Source organism: Microcebus murinus, chromosome 1 (genome assembly GCF_040939455.1).
Source record: "Microcebus murinus isolate Inina chromosome 1, M.murinus_Inina_mat1.0, whole genome shotgun sequence".
Classification (NCBI taxonomy): domain Eukaryota; kingdom Metazoa; phylum Chordata; class Mammalia; order Primates; family Cheirogaleidae; genus Microcebus; species Microcebus murinus.
Window position 1 is genome coordinate 139,337,949 of NC_134104.1, and position 24,401 is coordinate 139,362,349.

At 33.3% G+C, this 24,401-nt stretch overlaps 1 protein-coding gene across 1 annotated transcript in view; it reads left to right on the forward strand.

Moving 5' to 3' along the window:
- The window catches only part of STT3B (STT3 oligosaccharyltransferase complex catalytic subunit B), a 110,724-nt gene that overhangs the window by 33,948 nt on the left and 52,375 nt on the right, over nt 1-24,401 (forward strand). Inside the window, exons 2-3 of the mRNA XM_012769168.2 lie at nt 13,542-13,650; nt 17,585-17,872. Coding sequence (XP_012624622.1) covers nt 13,542-13,650; nt 17,585-17,872 — 397 coding nt within the window. The remainder of the gene's footprint in view (nt 1-13,541; nt 13,651-17,584; nt 17,873-24,401) is intronic.

Genomic DNA, 24,401 nt, shown 5'->3' on the forward strand with positions numbered 1-24,401 from the left:
TAAGTATTGAGGGTACTATATTCTTGGGTTTAGTGGTAGACTTACAGCAAATATAAGCACCATTAACATTTAAGCTGAGGAAATTTTAGAGACTTTTATTGTGTCATAACATTTTAGTCTCTTTAGTAATTATACTAAGGTGGCTGATAAATTATTCATTATATTTTCTTTTGTATAAATCCGTGACCGATAAAAATTATAGTCAGTAAGTTCTAAGTCTATAGGAAGCAGGAAAAAAACTTTTATGATTGGAATGGGTATCTGTTAGTATTCTTTAGGCTTCTGTGTGCCCCTCCTTGATCTGGAGCAAGTGTCCTCAAACTACGGCATACGGGCCACATGCAGGTGTTTTTGCCCAGTGTGCATAGGAAATTGTTCATAGTTTTTTTTAAACTATAGTCCGGCCCTCTAAAAGTCTGAGGGACAGTGAACTGGCCCCCTGTTTTAAAAGTTTGAGGACCCCTGACTAGAGGGTCTAAACCAATTCCATCCCTCAGAATTACCCTTACAATCTGACATGCCCCCTCTTCTGCAATATACCCTGGGCCTAGAGGGGAGGATATTTGAAGAGGGCTTTGGCAGATTCCATGGTTCTAAGGTCCCAGAGATCAGGTAAACTTGCAATTTACTTAAAATTTGTCAGGACTGTGGAAAACAAAACAAAAGAATTAGTAATGTTTTAAAGAGTCTTTTTGTGAAAATTTAGTTTGGTCTCATGAGGTTTGACAAAGTTAGCTGTATTCATGGTCATATCAGTTTTCCAATGAAAGTTAAAGTCTTAGAAGTTTGTTTTGTTTTAGTCCAATGGTATATAAGCTCCAAATTTATCATAAGCCAGTATTCAAGTGGATTTGTCAGTCCTTTCCATGACCTTACTTGAAGAAGCCAACTTAGGACTTAACCAGAAAGAACCACTTTCTGAGCTGAAAAAAGCAAAATAATAACAATTTTTAAAAGATCGTAAAACGTGGACCAGCCATGGTTAGAGACAATTGACAAACCAAAGTGGTTATTTTGTGATATATAGCAATAAGACATGTCAATATTTTACAATGCTAGAATATATATATATAAATAAAAATAACATACTTACACAAGTACAGCCCAAAGAAAGTTAAATGCCGTTTCATATTTGACAATAATGTTCCTTGGATGGTTTTGACACAGCAAATAAATCTAATGTCTGTCTTAATCTTTTAGTGACCCTAATGTATAAAAAGCTAGTTTAAGGTCAAAAGGCTGGATTTAGAATTTAAGTTTTGGAACGGTTGTCAAATATCAAAGGCTTAAAACATTTGTTCATATACAATAACAAACCACTATAAAATAATTTATTTAACCAACAGTCATCAAAAGATTCTAAAGGTAATAAAGTTATATGGGTGTAAATCTTAACCCTTTTAATGTTTAGTTTTTTTAGTTAGTCAAAACCTAATAAAGAGAGTACAGGGATTATCTGATAAAGTATAAAATCTTTGCTTCTTTTTGGTCAGTTACCAAAATTAAAGAAAAACCTTTTATGGCACGTTATTTTAAATTAAAAAGGAAGCATGTTATAGAATCAAAATGAGTACATCATGTCATTTCATTACGAGTAAATTAATATTAACAGAAATCTTTGTTTTAGCCAAAATTCCTTAATAAATTCCTTTCATAAACTTTATCCCAACCTGCACATACCATACACTATCTACAAAACATACCGTGAAACTCTGTTTTATCCTAACATTTCCTTTTCCTAAATAACCAGTCATTTTAAGACAAAAAATTTCATGCAAGATCGTTTCTTTACATTACTCTTTCTGTTTTAACCTTTCTTACCAAAAATATGTTTCTATATTCATTGCCTTCTTACATCTTGTTCTTACAAGTGGAATTTTGTTATTTTCTTTCTAAATTTATTTTAATCTTTAAATAACCTCTGAATTAGACAAAGTTATATATTTTAATAAGAACACATTCTGTTTTATAATTTTTTATTATTTTTTGGTACACCTTATATATAGAATTACACGCATTGACTAGAATTCTTATTTTTAGTAACTTTAAATTTTAGTGAAAGCTTAAAAAGCAGGAAGTCATTAATTGTTCATCATAAGACACTTGTTATGAAGCAAGATTGCAGGTTATTATAAAATTCTAGCCAAACTGATAATTCAAACATAAATATATATTTTAAAACCCCTAGTCCTGTTTTTTGAGAGAGGATACTCAGTTTCTCAAACAAGTATAAGACCTAATAGACAGACTGAAGTATAAGCTAATAAGGAGGCTGAATCTGTCTTTTTTTTTTCCCTTCCCTTCCTTTTTGTGGTTTATTAAAAGGTGAATAAAAAATCTTTTGTTATTCCTATTAATATCATATGATAATCTAGTTCAAAAGAGAAAAAAAAACAAATTTCATTGTATTAGTGTATTAATGATAAAGTTAATTTTAATAAAATCTTATAAACAAATCCACCTAATTTTAACCAATTTGACTGTAAGTTAAGACTTTTATGAACCTTCTATAACCTTTAACTTTTATATCCACTTAATTTTTAATAATCATTTATATATTGAATAAGTAGTTTTAAAAGCCAATAAATTAAACAAAATTATCTTTTAACAAAACTAATATTTATGTCTTAGAACATTTTTATTAAAAATTTTTGTATAGAATTGTTTCCCTTTCATCTAGAAGTTTTAATTACATATATTAATCATAATGTCAACACTTAGAAAAACCTAGGAAGTTAAAGTAACTTTGAATTATTAGTCACCAATCTTATTAGTATTCCTCAATATAAAGCTAAGATATCAAGGTATAAGCTTAAACTTATGTTTAAGTACTAATGTTCTAGTATTTCACCTTATAAATGACCCAGATATTTTGATTATCTTTTAACTTAACATAGTAACTTTAAGATTTTAAATTACATGAAAACTTCATTTGTATTTATTTTATTTATATTTACTTAATTTATCTTATTTAGTTATTTATCTTAGCAGTTCACTTAAGATTCTAGCTATTAGTTTAAGTTACTTTTCTGTTAACCATTTTTATACCCTGTAAATTAGATATATATAACACAGAACAGGGATCAGAATATAAACTCATAAATCTTACCAAGAAAAAATAAATATTTCAATAAGACTTGCTATTTTAAACAAATATAACATCACTTTTTTTTTTTTTTTTTTTTTTTTTTTTTTGAGACAGAGTCTCGCTTTGTTGTCCAGGCTAGAGTGAGTGCCGTGGCATCAGCCTAGCTCACAGCAACCTCAAACTCATGGGCTGCAGTGATCCTTCTGCCTCAGCCTCCTGAGTAGCTGGGACTACAGGCATGCGCCACTATGCCCGGCTAATTTTTTATATATATATCAGTTGGCCAATTAATTTCTTTCTATTTATAGTAGAGACGGGGTCTCGCTCTTGCTCAGGCTGGTTTTGAACTCCTGACCTCGAGCAATCCGCCCGCCTCGGCCTCCCAAGAGCTAGGATTACAGGCGTGAGCCACAGCGCCCGGCCTACTTTTAAATTTTATAAACATAGTAGTCATTTTAGAATATCCTCTTTAAAGGTATTAGTTAATTAGATCCTTCCAAAACAGCACATCCCCAAACAAAATCTATTGATATCATAGGGCTCAAAGTGTCTCTGGCCCCCAAAGTTTGGGAGCAAAAGCCACTGTTCCCATAATGACTTACTGAAAATTTACTGCATGAAAATTAATAGGATTAATAGGAGAAAGAATTAAAATTTATACATGGTTTCAGAATGAACACTCAAAGATGCAGGGGAAATTGTCCATTTTTTATGTTTAAAGTATGGACAACTGTGTAGACATATGATTGGACAAAAGGAAGGGTGTAAGCTAATTCTATCAGGCTGAGTGGCAGAATCCAACGTGGCTTTTTATATTTATATTGTTTTTGGTCTCCGAGTGTGCATTCCTTCCTTTTGGTGTAGGGCAATGCTCTTTTTGGTATGAGATTTTATAGTAAAACAAAGTAAAAACAAAGCAGGTCATATAATTATTTTATGGCCATTTTACGTAGAATAATTTTAGGTTTTATGGCTAGCTTCAGGGAAGAGTTGGTACTAGAGGCAGGCAAGGTCAGAGAAGTTTTGCTTCTGAAGCCTTCATTTTAAGTTAGTTTTCTGAATTCCATCAACATAAGATCACCTGACCGTAGACTGAGGGAAAAAAACTTTCAGTACTGATTGTTATTACCTCAAATAATGATACATAGTGGTAACATGCTTTTTACATAGGGATCAAGATTAAGCTGTTTTAAAAAAACAATCTAAATAGTCTCAAAACAATTTTTGAGGGGATATAAACTTGAACACATACAATATTTATAAAGAGTAAGACTGCTTTGAGATTCTCATGGGTTTTAACTCATTATTCACTTTTTATCTTAAATTATTATACAAAAATTAATAATTTAGTAATTTTTTCCTAGGCAAAAAAATTGTTATAGCAACACAATGTACACATAACCGGCTAGCTTGTAAAGAGTAGGACAAAAATGGACAGGACCAAGGGAAAAAACTAATGTATCCAATTTAAGTTCTTCTAACTACAACTTCTAGGACAACTTTGAATCCCTAAACAGTACTGTTAATACTAGATGTAGTGAGTTAGAAACGCCTTTTGTGTAAAGAATTTGGTATCAAGGTGATCAGACATGGAGAGTGGGAGACTCTTTCTGAACTAACTTAACAGAATTCTTGCCAAAACTGGGTGATCCAGGCCCAACAAGGACAGACACTGAAGGTCAAGGTTGAAGTCTAGTTAAGAGGAATTAGAGGAACCTGACTAATATTTGGTTGAGGAGAGAGTCTATCTGAACCCGTTAGAAAAAATTACATAGGTGTTACTGTTACCTTTTTACTTCTAACATGAATAGGCAGGTCTAATCCTATGTAGACTGCAATGTCTAAGGAAAATCACACTATGAGTTTTATTCAGAAGCAATGGCATTATGTGGATTTTAAGGGTAGTCTTAAGGGGAAAAGAAAGAGAAAAAATGTTACAGGAAAGCCACATACTTTTTTTTTAAGGAGGTATAAAAAGGAGAAGCAAATAAACCAGTTGTATCTTCAATACATTAATGTCCTGGGAAGCAGTGAATGTCTGTGTAAGTATTTTCAGCATCACTAAGGGCTCCTCTTTATTTCAGGAGAGTGCCACGTTCACAATCCTTGCACAACTCACGTTTTGTCCCTCATCTCCATGCTCATAGCAAATGCAAAAAAAAAAAAAAACCACAAAAAAACAAAAAAAACCCCAGAGCCAGAACAGCCATATTTTATATCATACGACTCTGCTCCCCTTGGATACATACAAGTACCAGATTATAAGCATTTGATCTCATGGCAGCCAACGCATAGATTTCAGTTAACCTATGACATACATGTCATGGCTTTGCATGAAATGATGATCTGAGCCAATCACATTCTTATTTACATGAATTGAGGAAAGAGAGAGGCAGCTAATGATGGATTTGAAGCGGAAAGATTCATGCAGAGAAGCCCTTGAGATAGATTTGGAGCCATGTATGAGTGCCAGATGCCTTTTATGTTTACTTCAGATTGGAGTTTTAATGCTCCGACTGACCTATCCTGGAAATTTGTATAAAAGAAAATAATCAGACTGTAAAACTGAATCTGTAACAAATTCATTATCATGTTATAAATTTAGATTTGAGTGCTTCCTGTTTATTTTTTATATATATGATGAGGAATGCAAGCAATTAGTATGTGTAGTTATTCAATCTCGAACCAGAACTTTCAATTAGACTAAACAAATTTCTCTGCCTTTTAGTTGAAGAATATCATTTAACAGCAAGAAAATCTTTTTTTAAAAAATGATAACTTTGATATTATATCTGTAAATCAGAGTTTTTACGATTTTGGGAATGATAGAAGAGTTAAAAATTTTACAATTTTGTGAACTCAAAATACAGAAATAAATTAGATGACATGGTTGGTATCATTACAACTATGATCTGTAACCTCAAGTTTAAGATTTTTGTATTCATTGAAACAATCTAATTGTTCTAATGATTGACTTTATAAATAAGTTTAAGATTTAGTTTAAGATTTTATTTGAAAAAGGTTCCACTGCTTTAAAAAGTTTGAAATTCAGTAGCTTATTCCATCTTGGAATTTTGTATTATATATTTTTGGTAATTATTTCAGTCTTGTTTCTTTTTTTTTTTTTTTTCTTAATAGACAAAGTCTTGCTCTGTTGCCCCAGCCAGAATGTGGTGGCATTATTATAGCCCACTGCAACCTCAAACTCCTGGGCTCAAGTGATCCTCCTGCCTCAGCCTCTCATCCTCCAGAGTAGCTGGGACTCCAGGGGAACGCCACCATGCCCAGCTTATTTTTTCTATTTTTAATAGAGAATGGGGTCTTGCTCTTGATCAGACTGGTCTCAAACTTCTGATGGCAAATGATCCTCTCACCTCGGCCTCCCAGAGTTCATTTAGTTTCTTTATATCAAATGAAATTAATATTTATCTGTATTTTCTCCTAATTGCAAAGATTGGCAGTTATAAAGGATTATAATGGGATAGAATGAAATGGGGTCAGAATACTACTACTTATATTAACAGGGCTTTAAAAACCTGTAGTTAACAAGTTAGTGAAGATAGAATTAAAGATGGGAATAAATCTAAGCAAAGATGTTCGAGACCTCTAAGGTAAAATTATACACTTAATGGAGAGACATTAAAGAAGACCTAAATAAATGAAGGAGAAAAACTATACTCATGGATTGGATATGTTCACATCATAAAGGTGTTAATTCTCCCCTTATTGATTTATAGACCCAATGGAATTTCAGTCAGAATCATACCAGGTTTTTGGGTGAAATTGACAAACTTATTGTAAAATTTATATGAAAATGCAAGGAGACAAAATAAAAAGCACAGTTAAAAATGTTTTATCAGAGATCAAGATTTAATTTAAAGCTATAGTAATAAAGATTTCATATTATTGGTATAAGGATAGACATAAATACCACTTGGATATAATTCAGAAATAAAGCTAAATATTAATGAGCTCTTAATATATGATAGAGACGAGACTGTAGAGCAGGGATCCTCAAACTTTTTAAACAGGGGTCCAGTTTACTGACCCTCAGACAGTAGGAGGGCCGGACTATAGTTTAAAAAAAACTATGAACAAATTCCTATGCACACTGCACGTATCTTATTTTGAAGTAAAAAAGCAAACGGGGAAAAACACCCGCATGTGGCCCGTGGGCCGTAGTTTGAGGATGCCTGCTGTAGAGCAATGAAGAAAAGACAGCTCCAGTGAATGGTGGGGGAACATTTATGAGGAGGAATAATATTAAAAGTGAACCCCTGTTCCTCACTATATGCAATAATCAGTGCCATATATATTAAAGACTTAAGTAGGTCAGCTTAAGCTATAAATCATCATGAAGAAGAAAATAAAAGAATAACTATATGATGACCTTAGGGTAGAAATTATGAAGGACTTTTTAACCAGAAAAAAGGCACTAACCCTATGGCAAGAAAATTGATAAATTAGGTTTATGTCAAAAATTTGTTTTGTTTTTTTTTTAAACCACTAGGAGTGAAAAGAGAAGCCACAGGATGAGATAAGTTTGTAACACATGTAACTGATGAAAGAATAGTACCCAAGATATAAAAAATTTATTCCAATCAGCTAGAAAATGTATGCAAAGGATTTCAACACACTCTTTACCCAGGAGGAAATTTTAATGACCAATAAATATTTGAAAAGTATTTAACTTCAGGTTGCATTGTGGAAATGCAAATCAAAATTACAATGAAATGTTGAACACACAGTCACCATTGTTGGTAAAAATTTAAAAATTTGATGATCCTAAGTGTTGGTGAGGTTACTAAACAACAGGAAGTCTTGAATGGGGTGTCACTTTTTTATTTATCTTTGCAACAAGGTAATTAACTTAGCTATTACTCAGATCATATGATTACTTGAGTGGTGTGTGTGATGGGGGGGGCACAGGTTGAGGATACTGAGTTGTAAGTTCAAAAAGAAAATAGTGGCTGCTATTACATTGAAATGGTCAAGTGAGATAAAGAATGTGCTGCCCTTTACAGTCCTGTTATTTCATTTCCAGGAGATAAGACGGGAAGCCATTTGGCCATTCAAAAGAACATTTATAGTGATGGGTTGGAAACTGGGCCAAAACATAAGGTAGAACAAGTAGGAAGAAAACGGAAAATCAAAGAGAATGGGTAATAGGGATCAAGGGAGTGGTGGGGAACCTTAAAAAATGCATACCAGGAGTGACTTGATCTGGGGGATAAAATAGGACTAAACACATTGTATTGCCATTTCTATTTAGGTTTTAGATACCTTGGCTTGGGTTTTTGATAAAATCTTAGAGTTTGTTTAGCTTTTTAATTCTACCTTCAGGCTTGGATTTCAGGTAGTTTAAATTGGTCTTAAACTTTGGGGGAGACTATTTAAAAATTGGTAATTAGTTAGCTATTTGAGACAGTATCCTGATTATATCTCATCTCTGATTAAAAGCATATATTTATGAAATCAGCCATTCACCATATAGTCAAGGGCCTTACTTACTGTACCAGGTGCCTTACTAGGTATTAAAGACATAGTGGTGTCTTCATGAGAGTATTTATCTAGTGGAGTAGATAATAATCAAGTAAACTAATGTGAAATTTCATCTGTTGCAAGTGGTAGGAAGAAAAGTACATTGAACCTTTTCTGGGAGATTACAGTGATCCAGGCAGAGAGGGGATTGGCAGTCTAAAGATCCTGTGGTGGGAGGGAATGAGGTGAGTCTGGAGGACTGAAAGATGAAAAGAAGGGAGAGGTAGTATGGTGTGATATAAGACTATAGAGTTATTTATGTAAGAGCTAGGCCATGTGTGGTTTTGACCATTGTGTTAAGAAGTGGAAGTTTCTCTAATTGTAAGAGATGAGGCCTTTGAATAGTTGAGAAGGAGTTGCAATATTGATCATATTTGCATTTTGAAAAGATCTTCCTTTTTGCAACATGGTGCACAGATTGGGGAATTAGGAGGTGGGCAGAATGGATGCAAGAAGATAATTAGAGACTATTTCAGTAGTCTAGTTAAAACATGACCTTGTTATGATTTTTGTATAGGATGTGAGAGAAAAGGAACTCTTCAAGGATGGCACCTAAACACTAAAAGCAGATGTAATGTCTGTATTTGTTTTGGAGGTGGATGGGAGGTATCTGGTCATGAGTTTAGTTAGATGTTGAGTTTGAGATGCCTTTGTGACATTCAAGAAAAACATACTATGTAGGCAATTAGGTGATACTGGTTGGGACATAATAAAGGTCTAGGTTAGGAGATAATATTAAATATGAAATGTCCGATTTTGAATCACAGTGTAGTTTATTATATCTCAAACAAGAAGCAGTACAGTTAATGAAAGTATGTGCCTAAAACTGTTGACACAGTTTTGCTATTATTATGGTAGCTTGCTTATGCCAGCAGTGAAGAAGCCTGAAGAGTGAGTGTAATGAAATTGCAAAAGGCATTTTCCACAGCTTGTTGAGAATTGAATATTTTTCCTTGCAAGAAGTGGTCCAAAGCCTGGAAGAAGTGGTAGTCAGTTGGGGCAAGGTCTTGTGAATACAGTGGTTGACAGAGGGTTTCCAAGTCCACCTTCTATAGTTTGAGCAGCACTATTTTGGGGAACATGTGTCCTTGCAAGAGAATTGGCCTGTCTCTGTTGACAAAACTGGACTGCTTAATCTCAGTGCCTTCATTATTTCATCCAATTGGTTGCAGTAGACATCCGCTGTAATGAATTGACCAGGTTTCACAAAGCTGCAGTGGATAGTATCAGCGTTGGACCACCTAACACACATCATTAGCTTTTTATGATGAATATTCGATTTTGGACTGTGGTTGGGTGTTCATCTTTATCTAACCATTGTGCCAAATGCTTGTGATTATCAAAAGGAATCCATTTTTCATCGCACGTAAAAATACAGTGTAGAAATGGTTTGCCTTTATGTCATGACAACAAAGAAAAGTGAACTTCAAGACGATTCTGATGCTCGTTTAATTCATGCGGTACCCGTCCATCCAGCTTCTTTACCTTGCCCATTTGTTTCAAATGATCCAATATTGGAATAGTAATGTCAGACCTTGATGCTAATTCACGTTTAGGTTGAAATGGATTCTGTTCCACTAAAGCTTTCAACTCTTCATTATCTACCTTGGTCTCAGGTCACCAATATTGCTCATTTTCAAGAATAAAATAAACAGAATTGAACTTCTAAAATCATCAATGTACTCTGTGTTCATTAGCCACATCCTTACCAAACACTCCACTGATATTTTGAGCTGTCTGCGCTGCATTGGTTCCACGATCGAACTCATATTAAAAAAATAAAACTATCCGTGGTTTCACAAAAGTTGGTATAAAAATTTTTTTGAAAGATAATCACAAGCCAAAACATGTCTGAAAGAACGAAGATGTACCTTCACAATATAAAAGAAACCAAGAAGTGTCAAAGTGAAATGTCAGAGATACCAGTTGTCAAACTTAGTACTTAAGGAAATCAGACATTCCATACTTAATAACCTAATGTTAGTGAATTGTGGGCATACTGATAATAATTGAAAACCTAGATGTGACTGACATCTGTTATAGTGAATTAATGAGAAGATCTTAGAGGAGGCTACCTGTATAGAGAGCAGAGAGAAGGGGACTAGAAAGGTGGGGGTGAGTATCAGGAGACTTGTTGTAGTTATTAAAGCCACAGGAAGAGAGAGATTCAGTAAAAGGGGAGAGGTCAAGAATTAGATAAAATGAGAAGTGAAAAAGACTCCTCAGGAGAACTTTGGTTATGAAATTGGAATCACATAGTTCCTGGTTTTTAAAACATGTTAATAATCCCTTGGAGCCAGTTTTTTAAAATGAAAAATTAGGTTAAAAATTTAAAACCTTGATTCTTACTAAAATACTAGGCCTATTCCATTTAAGTATTTTCACAAGTTTTGGGGTGCTACTCTTTTTGTTGTGTACTTATTTTCTTATGGTGAAGCTCTTCTTTGTATAGTTTGTTTATGAACTTACGTGGGTCTCGAGCTGCTTTTGGTTTTTGCTTCTATTGCTAATTCAGGCATTTGATTCTTGTTTTCGATGTTAATTTCTTGTCTTGGGGATTGCTTGTAAATTTAGACTCTACTGTCATGCATGATACAAAGGTTAGTTTAGCTTTTTTATGAGAGTCTTTTTTTTCCCTTGGGATGAGAAAAACTGTAACTTCATTGGTAGTAGATAGTTTGTTTTCCATCTTTTATTGGACAGTCTTTCCCATGATTCTGGCTTTTTCTTAGAGCATACTACTTTGTTTTTTGGCATTTGAGGATTTCCCTTTTTAAATTCAGCTCAGGTAAATATTTCTGGGGAGCGAAGGGGGAGAGCATTTCTAGCATTAGCTTAGTTTTCCATGTTGCTGGCAAACACAGTTACTACTTTACTTAAAATTCTGATTTTGAAATCCTTTCCCTCAGAAATGTCGATATATTACTCCATTGCCTTGTAGCATCCAGTGCTTCCACTGAAAAATACGGTATTAATCTGATTTTGTTATTCATTTGTGGAAAATCTTTTTATTTTCTTTGAATTATTGATTTGAAGTTGTAGTTTATTCTTAGCATTTTTAAATTTATTGGATGTATATGAGGTCCCCCCCATCATCTGTGGAGTATAGTATTCTTTTTTTTTTTTTTTTAAGATGAATGTAAGAACTTCTGGGTTTCTCTTTAGATTTCTTAAATTTCTCATAATACTTTTTATCATATTCTAATTTGCTCTTCATTTTTGTCCTTTATACCATTTAGCCTGTCTTTTATCTCAACAATCATAATTTTGCTGTTCAAAATATTAAATGGATGCATCATAAGTCTATTCACTATGTATCCGTATCCTCAAAGTCAGGGGTCCTCAAACTTTTTAAACAGGGGGGCCAGTTCACTGTCACTCAGACCATTGAAGGGCCAGACTATAGTTTAAAAAAACTATGAACAAATTCCTATGCACACTGCATATATCTTGTTTTGAAGTAAAAAAAACAAACGGGCAAAAACACCCACATGTGGCCCACGGGCCGGGCTGTAGTTTGAGGACGCCTGCTCTAAGTGCTTCAGAGACACTCCCTTGTTTACTCATCACAGCTACCTTGTGATGGAGGCAACATTATTATCCCTGTTTTATATAGATTAAGACACTAGAACACAGAGAACTGAAAGTAACTTGCCTAACCAAGGTCACATAGCTAATAAAAGTGTGGAACTAAGATTCAAACCCATGCAGTATGATTCTAGAACCTGTACTCTTAACCCCTAGGTTACACTTACTTTCAGGGTACATCTGGCTTGTATTAGCCCTTTGAATGTGTTAATTCTTGTTTCTGCTTCTTATGGTATTAATTTTTCTATTTGTTGATTTTGATGTTTAGCTTTCATGTTGCGTATCTCAAATGTTTGATGTTGGGATATACACTTGTTCTAGTATTTGAACAGTCTGTCAAAAAATGCTACAAAGCTTGCATCTAGTGATTGTTGGAGGGGTGGTCATAACTTGCTGCTGGGAAGAATGTATCAAACTAATTTGAAGTATGAGGATTTCCTAGTCATCTACTGTATATCCAGCATTGTTCTGCTTCTTACTCCTCTACTTGTTGTGCTCCTTTCTCAAGCAAGTACCTCTGATGCCCACTTCCTGCTTGAAAACAGTAGGGGAAGGAAGTCTATCTGACTGGATGTTCCTAATACTATTATCCTGAGGATTGCTCAGGGGTTCTCTCCCTCCACCCCCCACCACCCTTAGCTGCTTTATACTAAACATGGGATATCTCTGGCATTGCCCTCTATGGTTTGCTTCTGCTTGCATTTTTTAGGCTTTAGTTTCCTCAATTTAATTTCTTCTTGTTTGTCTATTCTTTTAGAAATTAATTAGAATATCTCTTTCTTTAAGGTTATATTCTTGCTTTACAGTGCTGCTGTGGTTTAGTCTCTTAGTTTTTGTGTTACTATAGTTTTTCTTTATTCCTGTCCTTTTTAGGTTTGCAGGATTTTTGGCTATTGAGTGAGTTTCCTCCTTCTTCAATTTTGATGCTATCTTCTGTCAGTCGTTCTTAATCTTTTGAGTCATGGACTTTTTTAACCATATGTTGAATCCTGTGGGCCTTGCCACCTTGTTCATCTAAATTCATAGTTTTCTACCGCCTGGACCCCAAGCAATGACCAAATGTTAATTTGAGCTTTACTAGTTTTGTAGGTCTGGAGTTTTTTGAGGTGGGGAGTATAAGGGAGGTTTTGGTTTTAATTTTATTAGAGGTATAAGCATATTCCTATGACATTTTAAGATTATTTTGTTGTTCAAGTTTGAGAAAAAGTGCTGTGAAAGATATTTATATTTGTAGCCACAGAATTTAATATAAAGATAGAGCTATTTCTTTCTGTTAAGTAGTTTTATAGTTTTATAACATTTCTTTTTTTCCTCTTGTCTCTAGGTTTAACTATAGATCAACACATCATCTTGCATCTCATGGGTTCTATGAATTTTTAAATTGGTTTGATGAAAGAGCATGGTATCCACTAGGAAGAATAGTAGGTGGTACTGTAAGTATATTACCAGTTATTATTTATGTTAATTATAAAATTTTATTGTTATTTGAGTAAATCATTCATTGGTAGGGTGACAGGGATTCTTGAAAGCTTTGTATAGTATAATGTATAATCAACCTTAATTTGGTTAAACTGTTTTCTTGACACCTCCCTCTACCTCACAACCTGTTTTTTGGGTTATCTCACACTAGCTAGCTATTCTTTAACAAGTGCTAGGACCAGGTAAGGGATCTGTTATCACAGTGTATCTCATGTTCAGGTTATTTTTGTGTGTTTGCTTTATTGTGTAGCAACTTGGTTGGAAAAAACCTTCTGGAAAAGAGATAGAAATTTAGAATAATCAGATAATTTTAATTTTTCAGGCCCCAAATCTCCCCGAAATTGTTTCAGGTAATTGAGTATTGATTATAGTTCATGGAGACTTCTGATGTCCATAAAGATAACATAAGGGAAAATATTTGGGAATATAAGGAGAATTTTGAAGAAAAGGTAAAGGACAAGGAGGCATTGTTATGGGAACTGTGTTTGATTTTTTTTTTAATCAATTATGCCAGAGGTTTATCAATTTTGTTTTTTTCTTAACCCATAGAAACTTTTGACTCTACTGATTGTCTCTAGTGTATATTTGTTTTCTGTTTCAGTTTATTTTTTTCCTTCTACTTTCTTGTGTTTATTTTGATGTTCTTTTTTTGGACTTATTGAGATGGTTTACTCAACTTTTCTTTGTTATTAATGGATGCATTTTAAAGCTATAAATTTCAGCACTAATCACTATACTAACTGCATTCCATTAGTTTTGAGCTGTAGTACTTTTATTATGATTGCAGTCAAAATTTTTCTATTTTAATTTCCATTATAATTCCCTGTGATTCATGGGTTATTAGAGTTGTAGTTCATTTCAAGACATAAAGGGAATACTTAGTTATCTTTTTTCTTTATATCTCAAATATATTGTGGATGGAGAACAAATTCTATGCAATTTCAGTTATTTAAAATTTATTGAGACTTGATTTGTGGTCTGGGATATATCCGTATTTTGTAAATATTCTCTCTCTATTTCTCCATGGTAGATGTTGTGTTTCTAGTCTGGGGCATCTTCATATTCTTAATATAAATAGAGATAAGTGTACAACAGAGTAGTTATGATAGTCTCCATTATGAATTACAGAGGTGTTAAATGGTAGTAGATACAGTAGATGGCTATTACCTTCGGTTCTTGTGGTGCTAATCTTATATACCTTATTGTATTAAGATTTAATGACTATAGTTTGTTTCCTTGTGTGTTTATAACTTTTTATCTTGAATCCATCCTCAATGGAAACCTGTTTTCTCTGAGACACTTGATATCCTGGGATTTGGAACCATCCCTGTACTCTTTCTCATTTGCCTTTGCTAAAGCCCTTAGGGGGTTTCATTGGTTTTAGGACAATTCTAAGAGGTTATTTCTCAGCTTGTGGTTTATTATATACCTAATGTTATTATAAATATGGAACCCACATTTACACATATACTCATTCACAAATAAGAATGAGTTTCTTATTTCTCCTTTAGCACTTTGTTTCTACTCAAACCTTTGGAAGGAGGGCAAAGTTCCTTAGTGCCTCTCTTGATAGATGAGTAGTAGAATGACTTTGTGCTGGAATTAAGTCTCTGATCCTTATCTTATGTGAAAACCCCCTATTTCCAGTCCCTAAGTCCTATATAGGCCTGTTTGGCTTTTTTCTTCTCCTTTCTTGTGAGCTCACCTGACATCAATACCTATTTTGAATTTTCTCTTCATTTTTGACATCTAGAGAATTCCCTGTCTTTTGAGCTTGAATATGCCTTTTTTTGTTGTTGAAAGTTTATTTTTGGTCCTTTTGTTTAGTACTTCTGTATATTTTAGCTGATTTGTGTGTCAACTCAGTTTGTCATGTAATATGGATATATTGACTTACCTTGAGAGTTATTTTCAAATTCACTTTCATTTCTTTCAATATTGCTGACAGAATCATACACTGGGACCTAGTGTTAAATGTGAAATGGAACAAAGATTTTATTTTTTATAAATGGTGATGAGCTACCACATTTTTTCTTCCCTTCCTCTTTCCATGCATGCAGTAGGTATTGAGCATCTATCTACTCTGTGCCATTTATAGTTCTGGGTACTGGAGAAAATTTTCTTGCTATTCTGGAGCTTGTATTCTTGTGAGTGTGGGCAGTTCATAGACAATAAGTAAAATATATAGTATGTCAAATGATAAGTTCTATGGAAAAAAAAGCAAGGGAGTGTGTTAAAGACCATGCAGGGGTTTACAGTTTTAAATAGTGTAGGCAAATGATTTGGGAGGCCAAGATAGGAAGATCTCGAGATCAGGAGCTCGAGACCACCCTGAGCACCATGGTGAGACCTGGTCTCTACCAAAAATAAATAAATAAATAAAAACAAATTAGCTGGGCATGGTGGTGCATGCCTGTAGTCCTTGGGAGGCTGAGCCAAGATGATCGCTTGAGCCTTGGGGGTTGGAGGTTGCAGTGAGCTATATGAGCATGCCATTGTACTCCAACAGATGTAAATGCATATATTAACCCCTTGCACTCGGATGTCGAGTGTGACTCGACACGGTTAGCAAAAATTATAGAGATTAAAATTATTCTTTGAATGTATCAATAATTTGAAATATAAAAAAAATCCAAATAAATAAGTTTGTATGAAAAGAAACTCTAGTTTTTTATTCTACTGCCACACTTTGTAAAATCTGGGGTATTTAAAAAATTAAATCCCGAGTAGAATAAAGGAATCGAGAAAAAAGCAAGCAAGTGCAAAGGGTTAATCACTGAGGAATAGTTCAAAAAGAATGTCCAATTTACTGTTCATTAAATCTTTTCAATGTTTGATATTCCCCTTTTAGAGCAAGGGTAAGTATAACTGTTTACTGACCTCTTCTAGTTTGTTATTTTCCTTTTTCCTTAAGTACTTAAAGTGGCATCAAAACTTTCACTAGTCCCAAAACATTATCCTTGAATTCACCAACTGACTGGTCCTTCTTGAAAGGAGGACTTTTTATAAATACTAATTATGTAATTTTGCACATAATTTTTTATTTCTTCTCTCTCTCTCTCTCTCTCTCTCTCTCTCTCTCTCTCTCTCTCTCTCTCTCTCTCTCTCTCTCTCTCTCTCTCTCTCTCTCTCTCTCTCTCTCTCTTTCTTTCTTTCTTTCTTTCTTTTTTTAAGAGACAGAGTCTTGCTCTGTTGCCTAGGCTGGAGTGCAGTGGTGCAGCATAGTTCACTGAAGCCTGAAACTCCCCAGCTCAAACAATCCTCCCAATTAGCTGGAACTACAGGCACACAGCACCACACGTAGCTAATTTTTCTTCTTCTTATTTTTTTTAGAGACTGGGTCTGCTATATTGTCCAGGCTGGTCTCAAACTCCTGGCTTCAAGTGATCCTTCTACCTCAGCATCCTGAGTCACTGGGATTACAAGCATGAGCCACCACACCTGGGTTGCACATAACTTTTCTTTGTGTTTTCTCAACTTTTCTCATTTCCTTTTACACACCCAAGTATAGGAAAAATTAGAGTGTGTTAAAACTCGAAACTTGAGGGTAAGTTAGACTAGGACCCTGCTTTAGAATGAAAAAAATAGTGGGATCGGTAAGAAGGTTACCTACAGTTTAACATTGTTCAACATTTTCAATTTTAATCATTGTTTTATATTTTCTCTGATCTTTTTTTATTTAAATGTGTAGTCCTTCACATATAAGCTTGTTCTTTGCATCCAATCCAAAAAAATTTTTTTGTACTTTATAATGAAGGCAAACTATTTTGAGATATTGTTCTCAAACTTACTCTAAACTCTGTAATAATAAAGAAGAGGACTTAACATTAGTATTTTCATGTATCTCATTTTATATTGTAATTACATTTTTAATTTTTTTCTTCCTAGGTTTACCCAGGGTTGATGATAACAGCTGGTCTTATCCATTGGATTTTAAATACATTGAACATAACCGTTCACATAAGAGATGTATGTGTGTTCCTTGCACCAACTTTTAGCGGCCTTACATCTATATCTACTTTCCTGCTTACCAGAGAACTTTGGAACCAAGGAGCAGGACTTCTAGCTGCTTGTTTTATTGCTATTGTACCAGGTTACATATCTCGGTCAGTAGCTGGATCCTTTGATAATGAAGGCATTGCTATTTTTGCACTTCAGTTCACATACTACTTATGGGTAAGTAACACTTAATGTTTTGCTACCATTAATACCCATGACCTTTCTGCTGAAATGCTTTAGGTTGTACACATTTATCTTTTACCAATTATACTTGCATACTGGGATCTCTGTTACTGTTCATAATAAGTTTAATAATGGATAACATTTTAAAATATATCAAGCACTGTTTTTTTCTCTAGTTGTACATAACCAGATTTAAAATATAGATAAGCAATGTCACAATTCTGTTATGCCTAATTTATAAGTGATGATAATCCTTTCATTGTAAGTCATAGCTCCAAAAAAGGGGACTGTTAAAGAGCAACATGTTGGAGTTTTTTTGTTTCGGGGAAGTGAGATAAGAAATAGTACCTAGGAAAGTTGAAATGCAGCTTGATGGCTTGGAATTTTAATTTGTTTCCAAAACTAACATTATGGATTTTGCTGTTGCCAAGTTATATAAACTTATTGGTGGTTCCCTCCTGCCTTACATGGAATATGATGCTACTTAAATTATTGGGTTCATAAAGCTTGCATTATTTTATTTATTATTTTGACTTTAGCTTATGCTCATACTTTTTCAGTGATCAAAATTGTCAAAAATTATGTGTCAATACTTTTTTGTGTATTTAAGTATATTTTTAGGTATCTAGGTAAATGGCAGCATACTTTTTCTCTTTAATAATTAATTATTTAAAACATCTTGGCCATTGAGTAATTTTGCTCTGGCGTGGAAGTCCAGAGAAGAATGTTTGCAGTGTGATCAATATAGGTAGTGTCTTGAAAGAAAAGTACCTGTGGAGATGAAGGTGATGCCAAGCAGTAGGATATTGCCTGTGCTGTTGTACTCATCAACAAATATGTTTAAAAGCTTTTTGTTTATTGTGTGCAGCTGAGGAAAAAACCTTAAAAATTGAAAGCTTTGTTTAATGCCTCTTAATACACAGTATTTTTAATTATAAAAATACATGTAAATGTAGGTAGATCTTGATAATATGATGCCAAGTAGAAAAATAAATTGCAGTAGAATATGTACAGTATGATCATTTATGTAAATTTTAAGTAATACAAACTATCCTGTGTTTATGCCTATTTGTAATGAAAGTATAAAAATGTGATATATAGTATTTTTATACACCAACTTCATGATAGTAGTTTCTTTGAGGGTGGAGGGTGGATGGGAAGGTGACAGTGAGGTGAGCAGTAATAAGGGAGTGTCCACTGTATCACTAAAAAAATTTTTTTGATAAAAACATCTCTAGCAAATATGTCATATTTGTATGTAAAAGTTTGGATAGCTAGGTTTATAACTGTTTTCATAGGCTTTACTCTGATATTTTTCAAATATATGAGAATCCATTTATTAATAGAATAAAAAATATCCTATTGTAGGAAGTTTAGATAATAGAAAAATATGAAGAAAAAATCACCCAGAGATAACTACCATTTGAATTTGGGCATATTTTTGAACTTTTTATGCCTTTAAGAAACACAAATAGGCATTGTATTATATATATATAGTTTTGTAACTTTATATTCTTTTAACACATTTTGGGTCTGGACCATTGAAATAGTATCCTAACTGGCATCTTAACTACATTTCATTTATTGAAAACATTGTCTTTTCCCCATTGAGTGGTCTTGGCACTCTTGTCAAAGTCATTTGACCAGATACCTGAGCATTTATTTCCAGGCTCTGTGTTCTGTTCCTTAGTTTATATGTCTGTCTGTATATTAGTATCACATTGTTTGGATTATTACAGCTTTGTGTGGTACATTCTAACAGGAAGTATGTGAATCCTCTAGCTTCATCGTTCTTATTCAGAATTGTTTTGAGTGTTTGGTATCCCTTGAAATTCCATGTGAGTCTTAGGATGGGTTTTTTTATTTCTGCAAATAATATCATTGAGACTTTGATAGGGATTGCACTGAATCTGTATATGATTTGGGGAGTAGTATTGAAATCTTAACAATAGTAAGTCTTATAATCTGTGAAGATGGGATATATTTCCATTATTTATGTCTTTAATTTCTTTCAGTAATGTTTTGTAGTTTTCATTGTACAATTCTTTCACCTTATTTAACCTGATTTCCCAGTATTTTATTCTTTTTTGTGCTATTGTAAATGAAATTGTTTTGTAATTTCCTTTTCAGATTGTTTGTTATTCATATATAGAAATGCAGTTGATTGTTGACTTTGTATCCTGCCACTTTGCTGAATTCATTTATTAGTTCCAACAGGTTTTTTTTCTTTGTGGAATCTTTAGAGTTTAGTAGATACAAGAGTATATCAACTGGGAACACAGATAATTTTACTTCTTCATTTCCAATTTGGATGCCTATTATTTCTTGCTTAGTTGCCCTGGCTAGAATTTCCAATACTAGGTTGAATAGAATTGGTAAAAACAGCATCCTTGCGTTGTTCTGATCTTAGAGGAAAAGCTTTCAGTCTTTCACCACTGAATATGATGCTTGCTATGAGTTATATTACAATGATATTTTTCTATGTTGAATTATCCTTGCATTCAGGAATAAGTCCCACTTGATCATGGTGTATAATGTGTATAATCCTATTAATGTGCCGCTGAATTTGTTTTGCTAGCATTTTCTTGAGAATTGATGCTAGCATTGATGTTCGTGATGGATATCTGTATATATAGTTTCTTGCATCTTTGTCTGGCTTTGGTATTAGGGTAATACTGGCATCATAGAATAGTCGGGAAGTATCCCCTTCTCTTCAGATTCTTGGAAAAGTTTGAGAATGATTCATGTTAGTTCCATTCTTTAAATATTTTGGTTGAATTCACTAGTGAAGCCATCGGGTTCAGGGCTTTTCTTTGCTGGGAGATTTTTGATTGCTGATTGAATCTCCTTACTAGTTGTCAGTCTATTCAGATTTTCTATTTTGTCATGATTTAGTTTTGGTGGATTTTTTTGTTTCTAGGCATTTTTCCATCTATGTTATTCAATTTTTTGGCATGCTAGAATTCACAGTACTCTCATAATCCTTTTTATTTTTATAGAATCAGTAGTAGTGTCCCCATTTTCATTTCTGATTTTAGAAATTTGTATCTTTTTTCCTTAGTCTATCTGGCCAAAGATTTGTCAATTTTATTGATCTTTTCAAAGAACCAACTTTTGGTTTCATTGATTTTTCTCTGTTTTTATCCTATTCTCTGTTTTGTATATGTATTGCCAAAGTCAGCACTCTCTATTTTGTTTATCTCTGTTCAGATCTTTATTAGTTTCCCATAAGTTCTATTATGTTGTGTTTTTCTAGATTTTTTTGACCCACTCGTTAAGAGTTTGTTGTTTAATTTCTGCAAATTTGTTTATTTTTCAGTTTTCCTTCTGTTACTGAGTTCTAACTTCATCCTGTTGTGGTTGGAGAAGATACTTTGCATGATACCTAGCTTTTTAAAAAATCTGATGAGACTTAATTTGTGGCCCAGCATATATCCTGGAAAATGTTCTGTGTGTACTTGGCAAGAATGTGTATGTTGTTGTTCAGACAAGTGTTCTGTATATGTCTGTTAGACCTAGTTGGTTTATTGTGTTTAGTCCTCTATTTCCTTCTGTCTGGTTGTTCTGTCCATTATTGAGAATAGGATATTGATATCATCAGTTATTGTAGAACTTTCTATTTCTCCCTTCAATTATGCCAGTTTTTGCTTTGCATATTTTGATGTTCTAGTAGGTATGCAAATGTTTATAACTAATATTATCTTCTTATTGTGTCAAACCTTTTATTACTATATATTGTCCTCCTTTCTCTCTTGTAACCTTTTTTTTTATTCAGAGTCTTTTTTCTGACGTCAGTATAGCCACTCCTGTTCTAGTTTGGTTACTATTTACGTGGAAATCTTTTTAGTCATTTCACTTTAAATCTATTTATGTCTTTGGATCTAAAGTGAGTTTCTTCTAACAGCATGTAGTTGGAGCATGTGTTTTATTCATTCTGCCGATCTGCCTTTTGATTGGAGCATTTAATATCCATTTAAAATAATTACTGATAAGGAGAGACTTCTGTCATTTTGCTGTTTGTTTTCTATATGTCTTATAACTTTTTTGTCCCTATTCCTGTTACTGTTTTGTGTTTAGTTGATATTTTGGTAGAGAAACATTTAAATCCTTTTCTCCTCTTTTTGTGTACATCTGTGGATTGCCTTTTTACTTTGTTGATAGTGTTCTTTACATAACAGTTTTTAATCAATTTTTTATTTTGTTGCTTGTCCTTTTGGTGCCATATTTAGGAAACTGTTGCCTAATTAAAGGTCATAAAGATTTATACCTGTGTTCCCTTCTAAGCTTTTTATACTTTGAATTCTTCCATTTAGGTCTTTGATCCATTTTGAGTTACTTTTTGTATATGGTATCAGTTAAAGGGTCCAGCTTTATTCTTTTGCATGTGGATATCCAGTTATCCTAGCATTGTTTGTTGAAAAAATGATTCTTTTCCCATTGAATGGTTTTAGCGCCCTTGCCAAAAATCAGTTGACTGTAGATGTATAGTTTATATCTGGGCTTTCAATTCTTATTTTATTCTATTGCTATCTATATGTGCGTCTTTATGCCAGTACCACATAGTTTTGGTTACAGTAGCTTTGTAGTGCATTTTGAAATCCGGAAGTGTAAGTCCTCCAACTTTATTCCTTTTCAAGATTGTTTTGGCTATTTGGGGTCCCTTGTATTTTCATATGAATTGTAGGATCAGCTTGTTCATTACATCATTGTTTTTTGAATTGGTATAATGTTTTAGTAATTTAACAGAAATTTTTTTAGAGCACAGTGTGGAGCAGGTGCTATTTTATATGTTGATTATACAGGCTTAAATGAAATTGATAATCTAGTAGGAGAAATTATGGATATCATATTGTTTTGAAGGATTATAAAGAGAACGATAAAGCATTCTTATTCAAGAACTGGGTGAGAGTTTTTCCTTTGTCTTCTTTTTAAAAGTAAAATATTTAAAATAGATTTAATGTGGTAACAGCTCTAGTATTTGACATTAGAAGACTTATTATTGAATTCTGGCATAAAAAGTTACTTTCTGACTCTTGGCAAGTTGGATACTTTTGAATCTCAGTTTCCTCGTAATTAAACCATAGAAAATGTTTTGCCCACAGTTATAATAGATAATGATGTTTATTTAAAGTTTGTTATTACCAATTAAAAGTGAAATAATTATACCTATAACTATCCTGAAAAGTTGTTTTGTAACCCAAATGAAGTTATGAAGGTAAAAATATTTTGTAATCTCTAAAATATAAAGGTTAAATTGCCTGCTAATCCCTCATCTGATAATTTTATTTTTAAACCAACTCTTTTACAAGGTGTATGTTTTTAAAATTTAAAAGATAAAACATTGTGTGTCATAGCATTATTTTTTTTTTGCAGCGCTATTGCTGTTGAAAGCTTGCATTGACAAAAACATTTTTTGGATACGCTTTTGGATTTGTATTCTACAGAGATATATTAATATAATTTTTCATCACGATCCAGTGATTAAGAATACAGTCTGGAGCCAAACTGCCATGGTTTAGTTTCCTCTTCACTTGATTTCCAGCTCTATCACTCGGCTTATTTTAAACTCCCCACCCTGTGCCAGTTTCATCAACTATAAAATGGAAGTAATAGTGCCTACCTCATATGGCTTAAATAAGTTAATACATGTAAAAGTACAGAAAGATAGTAAGAGATGGGTACTTGTTTGTCATTATTATTACTTCTGTTATTATTTATCAACACCAGAGCCCAGGATTTAGAAAAGTACTTAACTAATGCAGATAAAATAGTACATAGAACAGTGTTTATCATATTGCCTCTTACAGGTTTTTGTTTTTTTAGGTTTCCTTCTATGCCTTTGTAATGAATCATCTCTTTTCCCTACCCCATATTTCTGTCAACCACTAATCTGATTTTTCAGATTTTTCAAATCAGTGGTATAGTTTGGAGAATTTCTTTTCCATAATGTTATATGACTAGAAACAGACAGTAGGGGTAACCCTTTGTGCCTGCTTTCTTCACTTAGCATGATATTTTTGAGAGTGTCATCTATGCAATTGCATGTTTTAATAGTTTGTCACTTTTTATTGTTTAATTATCTTCCATTATATGGATGTACTATAGTTTGCTTTCCATTTTTTGGCAGTTATCAGTAAAGTGGCTGCAAATGCTTACATGGGTCTTTGTGTGGGCATATATTATTATTCCTTTTGGGTAAATGCCTAGGCATGGTTTATTGGTTTGTGTAATAAGTATATATTTAACTTTCTAAAAAGCTGCTGAACAGTTTTCCAAAGTGACTTTGTTCATTTTGTATTCCCTCCACCTAATGCATGACAGTTTATATTTACTCTATTTCACTGTCACATGGTTTGTTCAGATTTTTAAATTTTAGCCATTCTTGTAGATAGGTAGTGGTATTTCATGGCTTTCATTTGCTTCTCCCCAGTGACTAATAGGCATGTTTTCATATGTTTATCATCCCTATTCTTTGAAATAATCTGTTATATCTTTTGCCCATGTTTTATTAATAGTTGGATTG